The 19,998-nt window shown below is 35.7% G+C and overlaps 1 protein-coding gene across 16 annotated transcripts in view; it reads right to left on the reverse strand.

Annotated features, from left to right (window-relative positions):
- Positions 1 to 19,998, reverse strand: part of EPHA6 (EPH receptor A6) — a 975,172-nt gene that overhangs the window by 269,818 nt on the left and 685,356 nt on the right. For all 16 annotated transcript variants that reach the window (XM_058296026.2, XM_058296023.2, XM_058296024.2 and 13 more), the window contains one exon: positions 17,317 to 17,442. In XM_058296026.2, the coding sequence (XP_058152009.1) occupies positions 17,317 to 17,442 (126 nt within the window). The remainder of the gene's footprint in view (positions 1 to 17,316; positions 17,443 to 19,998) is intronic.

Below are 19,998 nucleotides of genomic sequence, written 5' to 3' on the forward strand. Positions count from 1 at the left end.
CTCTCAGGATTCCCTGTGATCTTACTGATTTCTCTGTTGTCAACAGCCCCTTATATCAATCTTTCCTCAACACTGACATCAGTTATCATTTAAATTGCAAATAAGACTATGTAGTTTTCCTAAAATTCTTCAGTTGTTCTCCCCTGTCTTCACAACTTGGCAGTTTCTCCTTGAACCTTCAATTTTACTTATGTCCCTTTCTCTGAGATGATTTTGCACCTTTATCATGCCTCCATCCCAGAACTTAATCCATAGAATTGACTCCCTCACCCTAACCTTACACTAGACTATAAGCTTTTTGAGGACAAAAATCATTTAATGGACGAATAAATAATTTTTATCAATTTTATAAATTGTGAATTCCATATCCATTCATTAAAATTAAAGTAGTACATATCACATGACAAGCATTTTTTAAAGGTTCAACAGTAAATAAGAGAGACAAAAGGGAAGACAAACAATAGGCAAAATGAAACAAATACATGTCAGTTGTTCCTAACTGCTGCTGAAAAAAAGAAAAGAAAGTTAAAAAGACAGGAGTGCTGTGATCAGTTGCTATTTTATTTAGAGAGTTCCTGCTAGTTCTCTCTGATAAAGTGACATTGTACCAGAGGTTGGAAGAAATGAGGGGGTGAGGGAAGGAGCCATGATTTACTGGAGCTAAGAACTTTCCAGTCAGATGGAACATGAAGTGCAAAGATCTGGAGATGGAGTGTATTATGTGGCATTATTTGGGAAGAGCATGGAGGCAGTTATTGCCAAAAAGCAGTGAGCAAAGGAGGTTATGGGAGTTGGAGTTAGAGAGGTAGCTAGGTATGTGAAAAGGATTTACTACGATAAAGTAGGGGACTGATTGAAGGGTTTTGAGGTGAGGACCAAAGAGATCTTCTGATGCTGTGTTTGGAGGACGTATTGTAGATGGGCATATGTGGAAGAAGGGAGGTCAGGTAACATTTTGGCAAGAAGAGCCAGATTGTAGCTGTGAAATAGTAAAATGTGGTTAGATTCTGGGATATGTTTTGAAGACAGGGATGACAAGATTTGCTGATGGATTGATGTGTCATATAAGAACTCTGAAGCTTGCTTCCGGTGAGGGAAATGTATAATCTTCCACTAGTGACTTAATGACAATAGTCAATATCCACCTTAATTTTGTTCTTGCTAGGGCACTTGAATTTTCAGTGGGTTGATGTACTAAGAGTTAGATAGTGGTGGCAGTGACCATACACTCTACCTTTACAAATCACAGAGTCACAGAATAGCAACTAGAATGCAGTATCTATGTCATGGAGGTGGGAAGTGACTGCTGACAGAGACATGGCTGGAATGAAAGCAAGGAAGACAGCCAAATTCATAGAAGATAGACAGAGACTGTGGTAGTGAATGATGGATTCAGAAACAGCAATTACACAAGTGGCTGGAAAAAATATTCACAAGTATAAAAAGTTATTTATAACAAATTAGTAGTCAATAAGAGCATCAGTTCTCTGAAGTCAGACACTTCAGAGTTGAATTTGGTTTTACCATCTATAGGTTAGTTCATGCTAATCAAGCAGTTTAATCTCTCTAAGTCTCAGTTTCCTTATTTGTAAAATGGCCATAAAAACAGTATGTGATTCTTAGGGTTTTGAGGATTAAAAGAAATGAAAATACTTGTTAAGTTTGCTTTAAGCATGCAAACATTTAATAATTCTTACTACTCTATGTATGAAGGTGACTACCTTTCCTGATAGGATAAGAAAAGAGAGGGAAGGATAGGGAAAGATTCTGGCAGGAATAGAATATCAGAGATTTACATTTATGCAGGGAACTACATTAGGTCACATGGAAAGTCGACATGCTTCAAGCCCAAAACAATCCTTAGAGAAAACACTTCTCCTGGGAACTTCTTAAGTGGGCTATAAGAGATCATAAATATCTGCCTTGCTGCTGTTTCTAAAGGAACTGTTATTTGGACTTAGTTCTAAAAAATCCTGATAAAGTGAAAGGGGTGATAAACTTGAGAAACAATGACGATTTTCATTTTAAGATGCTAAAAACCTAAGGGGAAAACTTGATCATAATCGTAGATATTAAACTTCAGGGTGGCAGATTCAAAATTATACATAGATTGGATAGAATCTCATGATCATAGACTCTATAAAGGGTGAGGGATAAGAGTCTATAAAATATAGATTTCCAACAATGTAAACATAATTATCCCAATGAGGAAGAAATTAGAGAGTGTACCAAATAATTGCTGCACAGGGAACTCTGAACTTGGTTATGATAAAGACACAGCTAACTTACAAGGAATAAAAAATCAAGGATGATACTGGGAAGGATGATAATTATTCTGGCTGATCAAATTAAGATAGAAAATGTCCTAGACCAATTGGGAAAATTTACCTATAAAACATGATGAAATTTAAAGAAATCTTCATGAACTAGAAATAAGATAAAAACATATTGTACATAATATGCTTTTCATATATGTAAAGAGAATATGTGTTTTTTACACAGATATACAGTTTAAATGTATAATTATAAAGTCTTGCATTTAGCATAATAAAATTAATTGGATAAGTATTGAACTAGGCCTGGCTTAATAGAAATTCATCTGAGAAAGACCACAGGGGTTAAGCTGAAACTAAGCTCTCCTTATGCCAATGGTTTATGGCAGCTATTCAAAAAGTAAATGCAAGCTCAGGTTGTATTAATAGAAGCACAGCAGGAAAGGTCCTAGCCCTGCATCAATTAGGAAGAAATGAGGAGTATTAGGTTTAATTCTGGGAAAATATTGATGTTTTCTGCATCAATTAGGAAAAAAATAAAGGGCTCAATTCTGAAAAGACGTAGGGAAAAGGTAGTTCTCCAGAGCAAGGTGACCAGAATGATAAAGTATCCAGAAATCATGTCAGATGGAACTGGTTGGAAGATTAGACAAATTAGGCTAGAAAAAGCAAGATTTATAAAGTTCACAAATGCTGTCTTCAAATATTTGAAGGATTATGGTGTGGTATAGAAGAAGGATTAGGCCTACTTTTTATAATAAATTTAATGTGAGCAAAAGGATGAGTGGACAGTGTTATAAGATTATCTCCAGCATTATAATTCAGCAGATTTTTACTCAGAAAGATCCTTGTATCATTGCAGCTGTTCCCAGGGAAAGGAACTGCCTGGTGAGGTAGGGAACACTTTAACCGGCAGTGTTCTGAAAAAGACTGGATGGCCATATAAAATTTACTTTATCTCATTTGTGTCTCACAATAATCATGACATAGCAAAAATATTTTATTTTTATTTCACAGATAAGGAAATTAAGACCCAGAGAGGTAATATTACTAGGACATGTTCTAATAATTAATTTTCTCCCCAGGAGACCATTCTTAGCCACTCCCTTAAGTCCCCCTTCCCTAGATGGAATAAAACCTCAGTGCCCATTTTGTTTGGGAAGACTGATCTGAGGCCTACGCTTGTTTCCTTGCTAGTTGAATATGCAATAAATTTTTTCTTTTCTTGAAATCCTGGGGACTCAGTATTGGCTTCTCTGTGCATCAGCAAATGAACCCACTTGTTAGTAACAGTTGGTAACCATGGAGGGACCAGTCATTGAAACCTCTACCTGACGCTCCATGGCTCCTGCAGGATGGAGTTTTCCAGTCATTGACCCTGAGCAGCCACTTAGACCATTTAGTCTAGAGGCTTGAGGACTGGGACTCCCTCCTCTTCCTATCCATGTCATCAGCCCTTTGGTGCTGTTTAATTTAAAAAAAAGAACAGACATCTTCTGGGTGAGTAACGTTGTTATGATGTCAACTCTTATGTGAAATCTGTCTGGTCTCTGGTCGTGGACTCAAGTTATACTCTGGTTACTGGGTTAAGATTTTAGGTTCAAATTCCACCTTAGCCCAGCCTGGTTATCTATTGGGATTTTGGATTCGAGTTCCACCTTAGTTCAATCTTGTTATATGGGGTGCAGGTCCCAAGCATGAGAGTCAGTTGCAAAAGTGCTCACACTCTTGTTGTAGGTTTGAATCCCACTCTGGTCCCTCTCCTATTGGTATAACAGTTGTAACATCTTTTATTAGTGTGACGTATCTAACTCCCTTGTCTCAGAGCATGTCCATGTCATTACTAAGAAACAAGCCATTGCTGCTGAACCATATCTTTCCAGTTTCCCAATTTGGTCTTTTTTAATTGCTGGGTTAATTTTGTAAACATATTGTAGTCACTTCCAAACAGGTATAACTTGAGAAATGTTAATAGTACTTTTGCTATAGTTCTTCAAAATGTATTGTGAATAATTGGTCTATGTTTAGCTATGAATCAATGAGAAAGAAAAAAATGAAAAATTTCTTTCTCTAACACAGTCTGGCCTCAATATAAATTAGAACATAGAGAACAATGGCCAGAAAGTGGATCTGTATGTTTTAATTAGGTTTTTCTTATAAAAGAATTTTCATAAAATGAAATTCAAATGTTTTAAAAAATTAGGTGCATTATCAAGACTTGAGTGATTGTGTGGAGCTCCTGGCCCTGCTCTAGCCTGCTAGGTGCCAGGGTTTGTAATGCTGCTGCTTATGGCTGTGTGGACAGCTGGGTATTAGAGGGGAGATAGCCTAGAGCTTCCCTGCTTCTCCAAACAGCAACGCCTGTCCCCCATGCTCTTTGGCCTCTAAGAAAGCAAAGTGCCTTCAATGTGACTGTTAAGGCTGCGTGGAGAAATGGCAAAGAATTTTACAATTGTCCATGTCACATATTTAGTCAAATAGATCTGATAACTGGAAATAATTAAAAAGGGTGCATACAGGCTCTAATAGACACCTTAGCTATCTTTAATCACTTGCCCTCATTAACCCTCCTCTGGAAGTACAGAAACCATTCAAATGGCTGGTGTACAAATTGAGCCAACTAGGGCAGCTATGGGTGAGGCATAGGTTTGGTTTGGAGTTCTTTCTACTAATCCTCAAAGATTGAAGGTGATAAGCACAAAGAAAATGTTGCAAAATGAGCCGTTTTTTGCATAATTTGCCCAAATGGTTTCTTCTTTTACTGCAGAGCTCCAAGGGAAATCCCCAATTTGAAATTATTTTTCCTCTAATAATAATTTTGTGATGATAGCCACAGTAGCAAGGCGGTAATTCAATATAATTGCTGAATTTCAAAAGGTTCAGTCAGTAAAGAAAAATGTCTTTGAGAGTTATAAAAGAGTTTTTCTGGATTATGCTTAAGACAAATGAAATAACTTTAGTATATTTCCCATAGCCTTAGAGTTGGTATGCTTTTGAGGTTGGCTGCCCTTAATTTTGAAATGTTATGAAAACAAAGAGGATTTTAAACTGCAAAGGAAGAAAATGAATAGAAAACACTGGCTGCTTTTATATGAATGCTCTTACATTATAGTTTAGCCATAATAATAAATCAGACCTCCCTACTTGCCTCCAGAAAACTTTCAGAAGTTATTTGTAATATATCTCATAGTAATACTGATAAAATGATAAACTGAGAAAAATAAAATTTCTGAAAACCATCCCCTAAAACAGCTATTACTTCTGAACTATCAGTGTTAAGTACAATAAAAGCCTAAAATTTTATTGTACTTAGGTTATATTCTCCCTAAATTTATGTAGTTTTACTAATGAAATACGCTAACATCTATTATGTCTTTAAAATAATGTAAAATGTAAATCTGTGTTTAACAAAATTGTTATTACTTTGAAAAACTATATTTTAAGAATAATTGCATAATGCTTGAAGACAATTCTAAGATCTTTTTGGTAAGTTAAGGTATATAAAGTATGCAGGATGTGCTATGCTAAGGAAGGAGGGTGTAGTTTAGTCCTAAAGTAAAATGACTGGTTTACCCAAAATGAGAAACATAAATGTAGAGAAGAAAACTTAAATGAATAGAGAAAGTTACAAAAAGTTTGTGGAAACGAATTTTATTTGTTGCAGTCAATGCTGGCTATTATTTGATAGCCTTATATTTAATTTTTAAGAGATTTCATATAAAGTAGTAAGTCATATAGAAACGGGAGTTTGGTTTTCTCTTTGCTAAAATGATGAGGTTTCCTTGGATTACTTGACTGCTCTTGGTGAGAAATTACAAGTTTTGGTTTTTTTTCTATCTGGTATCCTACAGAGAAGACAAAAATTCTATGTCATAAGAGAATAATATTCCTGTTGATGTTTATACTGAATTTATCATCCTTTATTGTTTTAGAAAGCAGGTCTGTGCACTTTTAAAAGAACTAAGTCTCTACCCTAACCTTGGTTAAATAAGGAATCAAATGTTGTTTCACAGTGACCCACTTCTTGTTAAAAAATAATGTTCAAACCTGATGACTTTTTGACATTCTATCTTCTCAAGAGCATACTGTAAAGAAAGTTTTGTTAAATATTTTTCTAGTGGACCCCTGGAAAATGACAGGGGATTTGTTCTTTCATCTTGTAAGCGAAAAAAAAGAGACCCCAGATATAGTAAAATTCATTTGCTATGTTATGGGTTGCATGGGAAGTGTTGTCAAATCAAATGGGATTTTTTAACCTTCTGTGGGTTGAACCCATTTGGCGTTAACAGAATTATACTACACAAACAGTGAACCCTAAGTTAGTCCATGGGCTATAGTTAATAGTACAATTATAAAAATGCGGTATCATCAATTGTAACAAATCTTCCACACTAATGCAAGGCGTTAATAACAGGTACATGGGACTCCTGTATTTTATGAGTGATTGTTTTGTAAACCCACAACTTCTCTAATAAAGAAAAAAATTTTTTTAAAGATTTCAAACCATGGATGGAATAACAGTTTATGGGAGGGAGATTGAGAAAAAACTTTCCCTAGCTGTGACTTAAATATTGTTAAACTGATGAGATTAAGGACTCTCCTTTGTAAACAAATAGCAGGAAATGTGCAACTTGCATTGATATTAATAAAGCTTGTTTATGGTGGCGGACTTGGCCCAGTGGTTAGGGTGCCCGTCTACCACATGGGAGGTCCGTGGTTTAAACCTGGGCCTCCTTGACCATTGTGGAGCTGGCCCATGTGCAGTGCTGATGCGCGCAAGGAGTGCCCTGCCACGCAGATGTGTGCCCGGTGCCACGCACAAGGAGTGCGCCCTGTAAGGAGAGGCGCCCAGCGCGAAAGAAAATGCAGCCTGCCCAGGAATGGTGCCACACACACGGAGAGCTGATACAACAAGATGACGCAACAAAAAGAAACACAGATTCCCGTGCCGCTGACAACAAGAGAAGCGGACAAACAAGATGCAGCAAATAGACACAGAGAACAGACAACCAAACAGAGGTAAGGGGAGAAAAATAAATAAATAAATAAATCTTTAAAAAAATAAAATAAAGCTTGTTTTAAAATGAAAAAAAAATCTTGTTTTTAAAAAATGTCACTAATATCTGATGGAAGCACCCATTAAAAAGATAACCTTTTATAAATGCATCATATTCTGAGCACCAAGGCTTCAACAGCACAATGAATAACTTGATCCAAAGTTTCTTACTAGTTTTATGACATGTTCATCACAGTTTCAATAGGAATCACATTAATACATTACCTGAAGAGTAACTTAAATGGTGCCTTTATAGATTTTACTCAAGGGGACCTACTTCTATCTTTCTTTCTCACTGGCTCTACCACTCTCTGGATCCATTGACAACCATGAGGTCTTTGGCTTTAGTTCTTGGCCCAAAGAGAGCTCTAAGTCCAGATCTTTCCCAGTAAGACAAATCTGGTAGGCATACCATTTGTGAATTTCTAATTTTCATTCTTTCTTTCAAAATTCACCAATGCAAATATTTGGATAATAATGTACAAATATTACACCAGGTAATCTGTCCCTCTCCTCTCTCGATCACTCATGCATTATATATATTTGTACACATATATATAATGTGAGTGTATGTATACATATATAATACTGATAAATAATTATCTTTTTACCTCCCTTTTTCCCAATAAAAGCAAAACATCTTTCCTCTTTTCTTTAATGAATTTAAAATTTCTTAATAAACTAATAAGGCACTAAATATTACTAAGAGTCAAATATCAGCGCTAGAGTTAAATTTGCACCAAATATAAAAGAAAGCTTGGATTTTAAAGAGAAAATAGATATAATAAACTTTAAAATTTCTTGAAAATGCCCCAAGCCCCCCATCTCTTCACACTCTCCACTCCTCTTCTACCACCAGGTCTAACACTTCCCTGTATCTAAACTGCCTTTTCTGCATCTTGACATTTTTTCTTTCAAGAGTGTTCAAATTCCATCTCCCTAATGCAGTTGATCTCCCAGTCTGCATTAATCTCTAGATTCTTTGAATATGTATGTCTTTTGTTAATTTCCTATAGTCTACTTTCTACCTTGTCCATTCTACCTCCTTTCTGCTTCTCTTTCCTACTTTTCTTGTTTCCTTATATACTATACTTTTCTTAGCTTACCTCCTAGAGTCTAAGCTCCTTTATTATTAGTTTTTGTAAGCCTCATAGTACCTAATCTAAGGCCAATCACCCAGCAGTTACTAAATAAGGAAAACACGAATATCATTCATTAGGGGGCTAAAGGAAAAATGGTTGTAGAGACAAAATAGAAAATGAATTAATAATCTGATATCCATACTATATTTGAAAAATGATTCACCTTTTTAAAGTATCAGCTATGTGACCACAATATTAAAAATAGCCACAAATTCCTTCCAACCCTACACGCAATGCCCCTTTGCAAGGTGATATTGCTGCGCCTCCTATTGAAAGGTTTACCTATTTTTCCACCTTGTTGAAAATGAGCTGGCCTTGTGATTTGCTTTGACCAACATAATGTGTCAGATTTACATGGTGGGTCTTCAAGCCAAGGTCTCAAGACATTTTACAACTGTTTATCTCATTTGCTTGGAATACTGCCCTGAGACTGCCATGTCTGACTTGTTGGTGGACAAGAGGCCAGATAGGGCAGACATGAAACATTCCAGCTGTGACTCCCTAGACTAACCACTGACAGTCAGCACCGACAGCTATACATGAGACCACAGAAGAGCTACCACTGGGCTGCAGCCATAATCACTGGCCCACCCTCACCCTAGGCAAGACCAGCAGCAACATGTCCCAGCTTAACCTAGACCAAACAGAATTATGAGTAAATAAAATGATTGCTATTTGAAGCCACTATGTTTTGGAATGGTTTGTGGCATAGCAATAGATAATTTGGACTGCCTACAAAGACAAAAGTCATTAGTTAAATACACAGACAATTAGGTTGAGAACAAAAGTATCACTATGGGAACAATCAAACAATTACCTTGTGGTAGACAAACTACAGTCTGATATAAGCAAATCATATAATCAGATTTATGGCCTTAATTCACATCTTCCTGCTCACTGATATAGAACACACGTGGTCTTTCAGTCAGCATTACTGAATATATGGCTTTATTAAAAAATTACAAAGCATGAACAACTTTTCACTTCTATATAAGAGAGAAATTCAGGACTGCAATCAGTTTTATGTAAATTTATTCCTCAAATTCTCTTCTAATAAAAGACTTTGCCATCTCTAATATACTGATTTTAAACTTAAAACTCCAAATGATCTTCAAGTTTTGAAATACAGGTGGTAGGCAGATATCTAAGATGGACTGCAGTGATGGTGGCCTCCTGGTAGTTTAAAACACTTCCCTTGATTGTGGGCTGGAACTAGTATACTAGTATACTATACTAGCAACCAACAAAATATGGCAAAGGTGATGCAATATCATTTCCATGATTAGGTTACAAAATATTGTGACTTCTGCCATGCTAGCAAACTCTCTTGCTGGCTTTGAAGAAGCAAGCTGCCATGTTGGAGCAGCTACAGGGCAAGAAACTGATTGTGCTCCAGCCAAAAGCTAGTGAGGAACTAAGGCTCTTAGTCCAACAACTGTATCCTGCCAGCAACCATGTAAATAAGCTTGCAAGTGGATTCTTTCCCAATTGAGCCATCACATGACAATTAAGCCCTGGCCAACACTTTGATTGCAACCTTGTGAGAAACCCTGCAGCAGCTAAGACAGGCCTGAATTCCTGACACACAGAAACTGTGAGATAATAAAAGTTATTGTTTCAAGTTTTGGTGCAATTTTTATACAAAAGGAGATAATTAATACACTATGGTAATAATTGGGGGGAAATTGTTAATGTTGACATGTGGGTCTTCTTTGTCCTCTTGATTCTTAGTGTTAAGAAAATGTATTACTTTCCCTTTTTATTAGATAAGATGTACTCAAATATTCCCCTTCCTCCTTGGAATATGTGGCAGTTTCATATTATTTAGGAATTCCAAAAAGAGATATTGATTATATTTGTAAACTGGTCTGTTCCTCTGGGCGTGATACCCTTTGATTGATATAAAGTCAAAGGCTTTACATTTACTTGATTAAATCAAGATTAGGGCTTTGATTTGATCACGTCATTAGGGCATGCAGGGTTGAATCCCCCATCCCTCTTGGTGGGCCATATAAACGAATACTCAATCAAGATAGTAGAAGAAGTAATACACAGAGGAACAGAGAGAGCACCACAGACATGGAGGAGGAATGAATTTTGATCCTGTGACCCTGGGAAGAGAGATGAGCCATTCACCTGATGTTCTACAGCTGACGTTAGGAAAGGAACAAAGCAGCTGAGCCTGGGAAGAAACAAGCCCTCCAGTCAACAGCTGAGATGGGAAGAAGCTGGGGCTCCAGAGCCTTAGGAGGAAGAGGAAGGCTGAATCCTTGCAGACATTGCCCACCACCTTGCTTCAACATGTGGCAACAGATATTTAGTGAGGAAGTACCTCTTAGGTACCCTGAGTAGGACTCTCTAGGACCTTGTAACTGTAAGCTTTTACCAAATAAATATCCTTTATAAAATCCAACAGATTTCTGATACTTTGCATCAGCACCCCTTTTGGCTGACTAATACAGAATATTCCTAAAAATAGGTGTCAAGTTTCCTTCATTTCATCAAACATTTTAGCAATATACAAATTAGAATAAAAAGCCAAAGAAAAGAGATTGAAAAATTAATAAGTTCTAAAAATTACAAAAATCTCTTCAAAATTTACTTCCCCAGTTATATAACTCAATACAAAATAAAATGTCAATGTAATATTGTCTTCAAGTTTCAGTATTTTACTACCAAAATGCAAACAGTGAATAATTAAAGTTCTATAATTCTGGTCTAATTTGCCAGGTAAATTACTAATATAAATTAACGCAACTATAATTCACAAATTTCCTCTGTAAAATTATTCTTTGTATTATTTTTATTTTGTATATATTACATTTTTACTTTCATATTATATTAATTCTGTTGTACTTTAATTTGCACCCCATATTAGCATTTTTATTGATAATCAGATATAAATAATCATTTAAAATAATTACTTAAAAAAAGAATTCTATATTGTTCCAGTTACTTATTATTTATTTATTTATTTGTATTTATTTATTGTTTCATTTATTCATTCAACAATTAATTATCAAACAGCTACTATGATGGGGCAACTTGTAAGACTAGGAAATGTATATGTGTACGATCTCAACTGTGTAAAAAATGGCCCCTAAAAGAAGATGTACAGTGTTGCAGTATAGATAAATCAAATGAAATTAAAGTCTATTAAATTGATCTATAGTCCTGTGCCTGATAAATTAATCTACTATTTTTATATAAAAAATATTTTTTTATAAAATAATACTATTTTTATATAAAAAATAGTAGATTAATAGTTTACAGTGGTTTTATTATTAAGGTATTGAAATAAATTTTCTTTTGTTAAACTCATTTCATCACATGACTTAAGTTTATACCAAAAAAAGCATGTAATACATACAAACTCATGAGATACAGATAAAATTAAGTTTTGAATTTAGTAAAAAAAAAGAAGTCATGAAAAGAAAAGAAATATTTATGTGGGTATATCTCTTAATGTACTGAGAAAGTAAAGTTCATTTTTAATTACTAATTTTCACCTTACCCTGGAAATCATAGATATAATTACAGTTACTTAAGGCACAGATTTTTCATGGGCAAGTATGTACATTATAAGGAATTTTGAGAGTAAGTAGGCACAGAGTGTCATTCCTCTCAGCCATTTCAAATTAATATAAAATTTGTATTTCTTTTTAACCTAATAATCAGATCCTTAACCATTTATAGGGTGTCTATTTTATGTAGATCCTTAATATGTATCATCTCTAATCCTCACTTTATTTCTGAAAGATAGGTATTGTAAGACCATTTTATAGGTGAGCAAACCAAATTTCTGATCACAACTGCTGAAAGTCACAGAGTGAATTAGTAGAAAAGTTGTGATTCAAGCCTGGGTTTGTCTGGCTTCAGTCTGCATCTTTTAAAATTCATATCATAGTGTCTAGGAAAAATGGATAAAGCCCATCCCTCATTTTGTACCTGATTTAGAATGCTATGAAATTCTTGAATAAAAGGTACAAATGTCTTGCTAGAATCTGTTGTTGATCCTATGCTCAATCTGTTGGTTGGGCCAAGAAGTTTCCAAGAATAAAAGCAAAAATTAATCTGACTTCTGTATTTATATCCTTTAAATTGATGGACAAGAACAAAACCTGCATTTAACTAGAGCATCTCATCTAAATTTAGAGTAAACAGGCCATAAATACAAATTTATGCTTGTAGAAAGTGAATTCTGAAATCATTTCTGGAATATTGCCTACATTTCTGGTTGTATTATATTTCTTTAAGATAACAAAAAAAATAATAGGTTGTAGGCTAAAACGGCATCTTGAAGGACAAACATGACCTTCCACAAGATGGCAATAACAGAACCAAAATATTAGGCTGAATAAATCACTGGTTTGACAGTTACTTTCTGCATCCCGCCCCACCCCCCCTTTTTTTGGTCCTCTGACTTCCTTTTACCTGCAGAGGATCACTGAGATACCAATAGTTAAAAGTTCTTGGCTTACTCTAGGAAGAGAAAAAAATATGGTGACACTAAGCCAGCAGAAAAGCAGGCTGATAGTGGAAGCAATAATGAGTTTTGTATAGATAAAGGGATAGAATATGAATGGCAGGCAGATATTATGTATTTCCATTAAGACTGGAGAAAGTAAGAAGGTCAAAAATAAGAAGCATGCCCTTGGGCTTAGAGAGACAAGAATGATTTTTTTTTCCAATGGAACATTGTCTCAAAATTATAGATTTTCTGCTAGGCAACTTTTTCTTATAATCCTTTAAGTTGAGCACTCTCTTGAAAAAGGGATAGCCTTTCAATGACCTTTTCCAACCCATGATTAAAATTCAGTTTACCAGTTTTCTCATTATCTCTCAAGATATGTGTAAAATAATGATTCTATCCTAATCTGACTTGGCTATTTCAGGCTGGGAATTTCTATTTTAGAGTCCTCTGGCCACAGTATTTCATTTTATGATGCAAAAAGTCAAAGGAGATAGATAATCTTGATAGTCTCCTACACAACAGAGTTGCTCACTTCATTTAAATGGAAATGTGCATTTTCATGGAAATTCAGGCCTGTATTGATGAACAAAGATAAGCTGCCACTATTAAATAGAATAGTGATATAGAAAAAAAAGTACCCTAGGAAACTCAAAAAGAACCCTGTAAAATTTACGGTGAAAGATGGGTGATTTTCAGAATATGTATACAACCCAGCCAGTTGGATAAATTAGATTTTCTAAGATCTTATCAGTCAGTATTTGGATGGCTATAAAGTTCAAAGTCCCAGAACAAAGGTTGTGTCAGATAGGCTGAATACATATATTTCTGATAAACATAGTGACTAATTAGCACAGTGAATTTTATAAACAAATACTAGCCCTCTAACAAACATTTGTTCAGTGAATGTGTTAAGAATTGTCATGTGTCAGAGTGATATCTTTTCCCATGCACTTTTCTTTCTGAAGATAATAATGCAGCTATTTTTAACTTCATTTCTTACAGTTTATTTAAGAAATATTTATATTTCTTAATATATTGATTATATATTGTATTTTCCCTCTGGAAGCCTGAAAAGCATCCTTAACTGTTTTTTCACCAAAAACAAACAAACAAACAAACCATGCAGGTCTTATAAATTTTCCCTCAGCAATGATTTCTGAAAATGGGCGCCCCTTTTCATTCCTACTAGCAATGCTTTAATTCAGCCCTGATTACCTTTCACCTAACAATTAAACTGCCTCATATCTTGCCTCACTCCCATCTCCTCCTCCCATTCTACAGCATTTACACTGACACTTAAGTCAAGAAGCATTTCTACAGAAGAATATCTAAGGCACACAGATGAAAAGGAACTAGAGTTTGAGATGCAACCAAATAGGTGGGAAAACAAGAAAGGGTAAAAGACTACCTAAGAAAAGTTTTTACAGTTAAAAATTGGGCAAGCAACCAGTTGTTCAAGTTATGGCATAGATGTTATATAACTTAATTCATTAATTCTTCTTCAGTTTGACTGAACAATGTTTTTTCCACATTCTTCTGTGGGAAATGTCCACAAATTTACTGTTTTTTTCCACTTACAAATAGTGTCTTAGGAAAGTGGCCTAAAGGAGCTTATTAACAGAGCAGTACTGGATAGTAGCACAAAGAGGAGAGTTATATTATGACAGCTTTGTTTCACAAAGCATTTTTACTTTCATGACTTTCTTGAACATGGACAGTAAAAGGACCCTGTGCATATTGTCTGAAAAGTTGATCAAAATGAATAAAGATAAAAAAAGAGACAATAATATACAGGATTTACTCCATTGTTTAGATATTCTATCTTTGCCAAATGAGAGAAATCTTGTAATAACTTCTTAGATTTCAGACAGAGCAGGTTAAATATCATATTAAAGTAGTCTTCTCAATAGTTATTGTTTACTTCTGGCAGTACCTGTCACACTTCTTTTTTTTCCACTTTTCTTGTTTTACACTGGTGATGCCATGCTTTTTTTAGGTTGCAATTTATAATTTGGTTGAAAAAGAAAAAAACTAAAGAAAAGCTTATTTTTTTATATTGTTTATAGTTCAAATACTAGATTTGTATCTCTCAGCATTGTAATTTCAGATACTGGAGTTTAATTCATCCATGAAGGGCTAAAAACAGAAAATACTCCTACTGTATCTTCAAGAGCATTGAACAATGCAGTATAAGAGGACACATCCCATTCTTTGGGTCCAGAGGACAAAATCCAAAGATGACGTGCAGTGGGACTTACTCAACCTCCTCTCTCTCCTCCATTCCTCCTTTCTCTTGTAGAAAATTAATGCCAAAACCAAATGAATACAACACAATCATTTTTTTCATTTATGCCTTTAATGCTTATTGATGTGCTTATAGTTCAACAGCAGAAGCTAGAGAATCTGGTTGCATTCCAGGTTTTTAATCTTTCTGGTAAGGCAGCCTCTTTGGCTAACAGCATTTGAATAAAATGTACAGGACCTCTGTGTCAGCTCTCAGAGGGAGATCTGGTCATGTAGGAGATGAGGCGGTTCTCTGAGCATAGGGAATGGAATGATATCAGAAAGGACCCCCTCCAAATGTCCCCAGAATTCTTGAGGAAATGCTAATTCATCTTCATGGGTCTTTGACTTTAACAGTCACATGGAGCATTGAGACTAGAATAACCCTGAATTTTAAGACTCTGTTGAAACTCTCTTGAAATTCTTAATGGATTTTTAACAAGGGTTCTTGCATTTCCATTTTGCACTGGACTGATGGGAAAGAAGAGCTTTGAAAGGGAAAAACAATAATCAGCTGCTTTTTTTTTTTTTTTTCGCTTTTTTGCCTTTGCAGAGGCATGATGCAGGGCTGGAGTGACCATTACTGGGTTTATTCTGCTCTCTCCAAAGGTCTACACAGATACCAGAAGAGATCAGTAGTCCCCATCAGGATCCAGGCTCCCTTCTCCATTTCAGTAATGTTTTCCCTTTTAACTGCATTCATAGTTTCCCTCACAGAGATTAGATTTCTAAACTTCCTTGCATCTAAGCGTGTCCTAATGATTGTGTTTGGGTCAGTGAGACATGAAAAGAAGTGTTTGCAATTTCCAAACTATTTTTCTGAAATACAAAGTCAAACAGACTGAACGTTTTCTTTCTCCTTCCCACAGACCAGAAGACAGATGTGCTGGTGACCCAGCTTTGACCATGCAGAGAAGAATGAGAGTCTAGGAGAATGCAGAGTGAAGAGGAAGAACCGGGTCCTTGAAAGACCTCCTAAAAGTCTTACTGCCAGCATAGTCATCTTGGGTCAAGTATTTGAGAGAGGAATAAATCTTTATTCTAGGTTCTCTTTATTACAACAGCTTAGCCTCTGCCCTAATATACTTCATAAATTCTTGGGGGCTAAGTCACAGTAAATTTGTGTTTATATAGATAATACAATATTGTTAGATAATACAATATTGTTAGTATTTGAAAATTCTACATTAGTGATTTGCACTGAAACTGTATAAAACTATACTAAACTTAATTCTAACTTCAATGATTCTCAGAACACTTTTGGATTTTGCAAAGACTCAAGATCATCACTGCAAATATTAATTACAGTATACGTTTATATATGTTGGGGTTTGAGTAAACCTGTAACAATCTTATGAAAAACTCCTGCAGTTACATTTTCAAAATAAATTCCTGAATCACTGGTTTATTGCAATTTATTTCCATTATGGAAGAATACTATAGGATGTTAAAAATTAACTTCATGTATTTTCTTGTGGGGAGCCACCCGCTGTGAAATCTATTTACAGCCTCCAACAACATGGGCGGATTTCACAACTACCTCAGCCCTGCCCCTACATTTCCTTCTTCTTCTTCCTCCTTGTTTCTTTGTTCTCCCCTTCCCGCCACAACTCTGGTGACCACAGCAAGCACGCATGCGCAAGGCACGAAACTCTGCAGACCCGGCATGAACTTTCAGCCAATCCCCTCCTTGGACATCTGCCACCCACAAAACCAGCCTACCACCTGTGGACACATTCCCTCCCCTTAGTATAAATTCCCCTGTTCTATCCCCAGTAAACGAGGCTTGATCAGAACCCTGTCTTGCCTCCATTCTTCTCTCGACTCCTGCCCCTACCCCTGCTTCTTCCCACAGGCCCCTGGACTCGGCCCTGCCGGTTTCGGGCATTTTCTCATTATTTGGAAACTGAATATGGGTGCTTATTATATTTTTTCCAATAACATCACAAATATGAGATCGTTTTACTTTTCATTTCTTTGTTTTAAATTTTTTCAATAACTAAAACTAATTTAAAATAGTGTATTATATTAACCACCTACAAAGTAATTAAAGAATCAAATCTTCAAAGGTAAAGATTTAAAAATTACCTGCTCCAATGACTCTCTCAATGCGAATTCTTGAAGGATCAATCTCCTTTGCAAATTCATGGACTGCTAGGGATGGGTCTTCATATGTATCTGGATCAACATAAGTTTTAACGCCTGGGAAGCGTACTGCAGCAAAATAAAAGAATGATACATTAGTTTGAGTAGTTTAGTAACCACATATCTTTTGAATATTAAAATGAAAGTGATATAATAAAGTAGTCATTCTTGCTAATTACTTAAATTCTTCTCTTCTTCTACAACTCTGGCTCCACCTTCCCCAATTAAAATTTTCAGTACTTGAGATAAAAAAATTTATTTACCTTTTAATGTAAAATAACCTGGTGGCTTCATACAGAGTGAGCTAATAGTTTCCATAAAATGCATATTTTTATTTTTTGTAAAAAGTTTAATCAGCTCACCCATCTACCAACACTAGTACATTTCACATCTCACCTAACTCAGGGCACGGGGGCTACGGTTTCCCCCCATAACAAAAAACCCTTTAGAGTCCCTCCTGGACTCTGTGTATTCTAAGCACTAGGCTTTCTCAAATTCATGCCCCAGACCTATGGTTTCTTCCCTTCTGTAATCTTTCAAGTAGGAAAAAACAGGCCCCATGGCACAGTGACAGGGAGGGCTGATAAGAAAATTAGCCCTTTTCTGTGTCCTTGTAGTGGTTTCCATGGCCAGATTGCATATGATGATCATATGATCCTGGAAAGGACCCACTGCCTAATCTGGAATGAAGGATAGGAATCAAAGATCCAATTCTGGTCACTTGGTTGTGTAGCTGCTGCTCATTCCCTGGTGGGGTGGAGTGTTCAGATCCCATGAGCAGTTAGGGTAATGAATAGGGATGGCTGGAAAATGTGAATGCATGGTTGTATATTCATTTGTGTGTATTTGAGGAAGTCACAAAGTGCCTGTGGAATTGAGCAGGGTAGATTAGGGAATAAAGAGATGGATATAGAACCTGGCAGAAAAACACGCTCATGGAGCTTGTGGTCGTGGGAATCCTTCCTGAGGGAAAGACTCTACAGATGGCTGCTGGAAGAACCTCATGAGAATTCCCATTCAGAACAGGATTTCATCTGGGATCAAAGAAAAGATAGTCTCAAGGAGCCTTCTGATTGTTCTCTCCCAGGACATTGATGGGTAGTGTAACCAATCAAAACAGCAAACAACTGGGATTCCTCCCCTGACATTAGCAAAAGGGCAGAATAATTAATGGTTTTAAAAGAAGGCACAGAAGCCAAATTGGCCCTGTTTTTGCCCTGTTTGGCCCTTTCTCTCCCTGCCTGGATTAGCACACAATTAAACCTCGGGATTTGTAATCTGTAATGGGAATTTGTCTTCTGTAATCAGAATTTTTACCCCTTTTTAGCCCTTTTTCTCTCTCTACGTGGAACCCATAATTTGTTATTTTCATCCATTCCTCTTCTCTTATTTTCTTAATAAACTACTGGCCTCACTAAACTGGCATGTACTTATTTCTTTTTTGTAACAGAGCCAAGAACCTAGACAAAATCCAGTAGCAAAATGTTCCTCTGTTTGCTTGCTGGTATCTGTTTTCCAGTCCTAGAGGACTGGGGATTACTGCATATACATCTTTGTATCTTCCCAGATGCTTTACGTATGGCTTTATAGGTAATAGGCACACTAGAAAACTTTGTTGAATATGCATTAGTAAGGCGTAAAAGACCATTCTAAATTTGTGGCACAGTGAATGATATGAGTGCTTTTTTTTCTTTTCTTACTTCTTAGATTTTGAAGGTCATTAAAATACCTGCAGGTAAGTGTTCCTTGGGTCTCCTTAGAACATGCTTTCACAAAAATATCTCAAAATCAAACAAAGAAAAGGTTTAAATGAAACAAACTGAGTTTAGAGGAGGAGATGAAACACCCATTATTAGAAGTAATTTGCTACATGAGTCTTTAGATGCAATGCCTACTTTTATTACATTCTACCTAAGAACTTAGCATTGGATATATACCCATGAGAACATTTGTACTGCTCAAAATAGCAACAATAAAACACATTACCAGGTATATTTAGACCTGACAACAATTCTGAAACACTTATGCTTTTCTTGACTTCTCAAAGTTTAAGATGGAGGAAGTGATTGGACAGTCCGCACTTCTATTTCTTATTCTATATAATTTCTTTATTACTTAATAGGAGTTTTGATTTCATATTGAGTACTATAAACTGAAATCCTAGATTTTCTGCCTTTACTTTAGTAGCTGCTATTAGGTGCTTAATGATACCTAATCATCTATATGGTCCTGATATTACTATAGGCACAGAAAAAAGACATCATTTAATAACTCATACCTGGCTTTAGCAATTAAACCATTCAATTATTTAAGGTAATGCACATTTCAGCAGCTTAGACTGATTAGTTAATAACATTTTCTTTTCTTGTAAACACAAAATATATAGTATAGAAAGTAAAATATTCCCAAACTTAATTCCATTTTTGAATATCTTGTTACTTATTTAACTTAGTGTTTTAAACATCAGTTTGTTATGTTTTTTCTACCTTCTCAGCTGCCTTGGGTTATTTTCATTGCATTTGATAGGCCCATCTGGTTTAGTTTATGCTAAACTACTAGTTGGAAAGCAGAGATAAATACCTTGGAGCACCTTTTTCCTCTGCATCTCAGAACTAAATGCCCTGC

This window comes from Dasypus novemcinctus, chromosome 4, assembly GCF_030445035.2.
Source record: "Dasypus novemcinctus isolate mDasNov1 chromosome 4, mDasNov1.1.hap2, whole genome shotgun sequence".
Classification (NCBI taxonomy): Eukaryota; Metazoa; Chordata; class Mammalia; order Cingulata; family Dasypodidae; genus Dasypus; species Dasypus novemcinctus.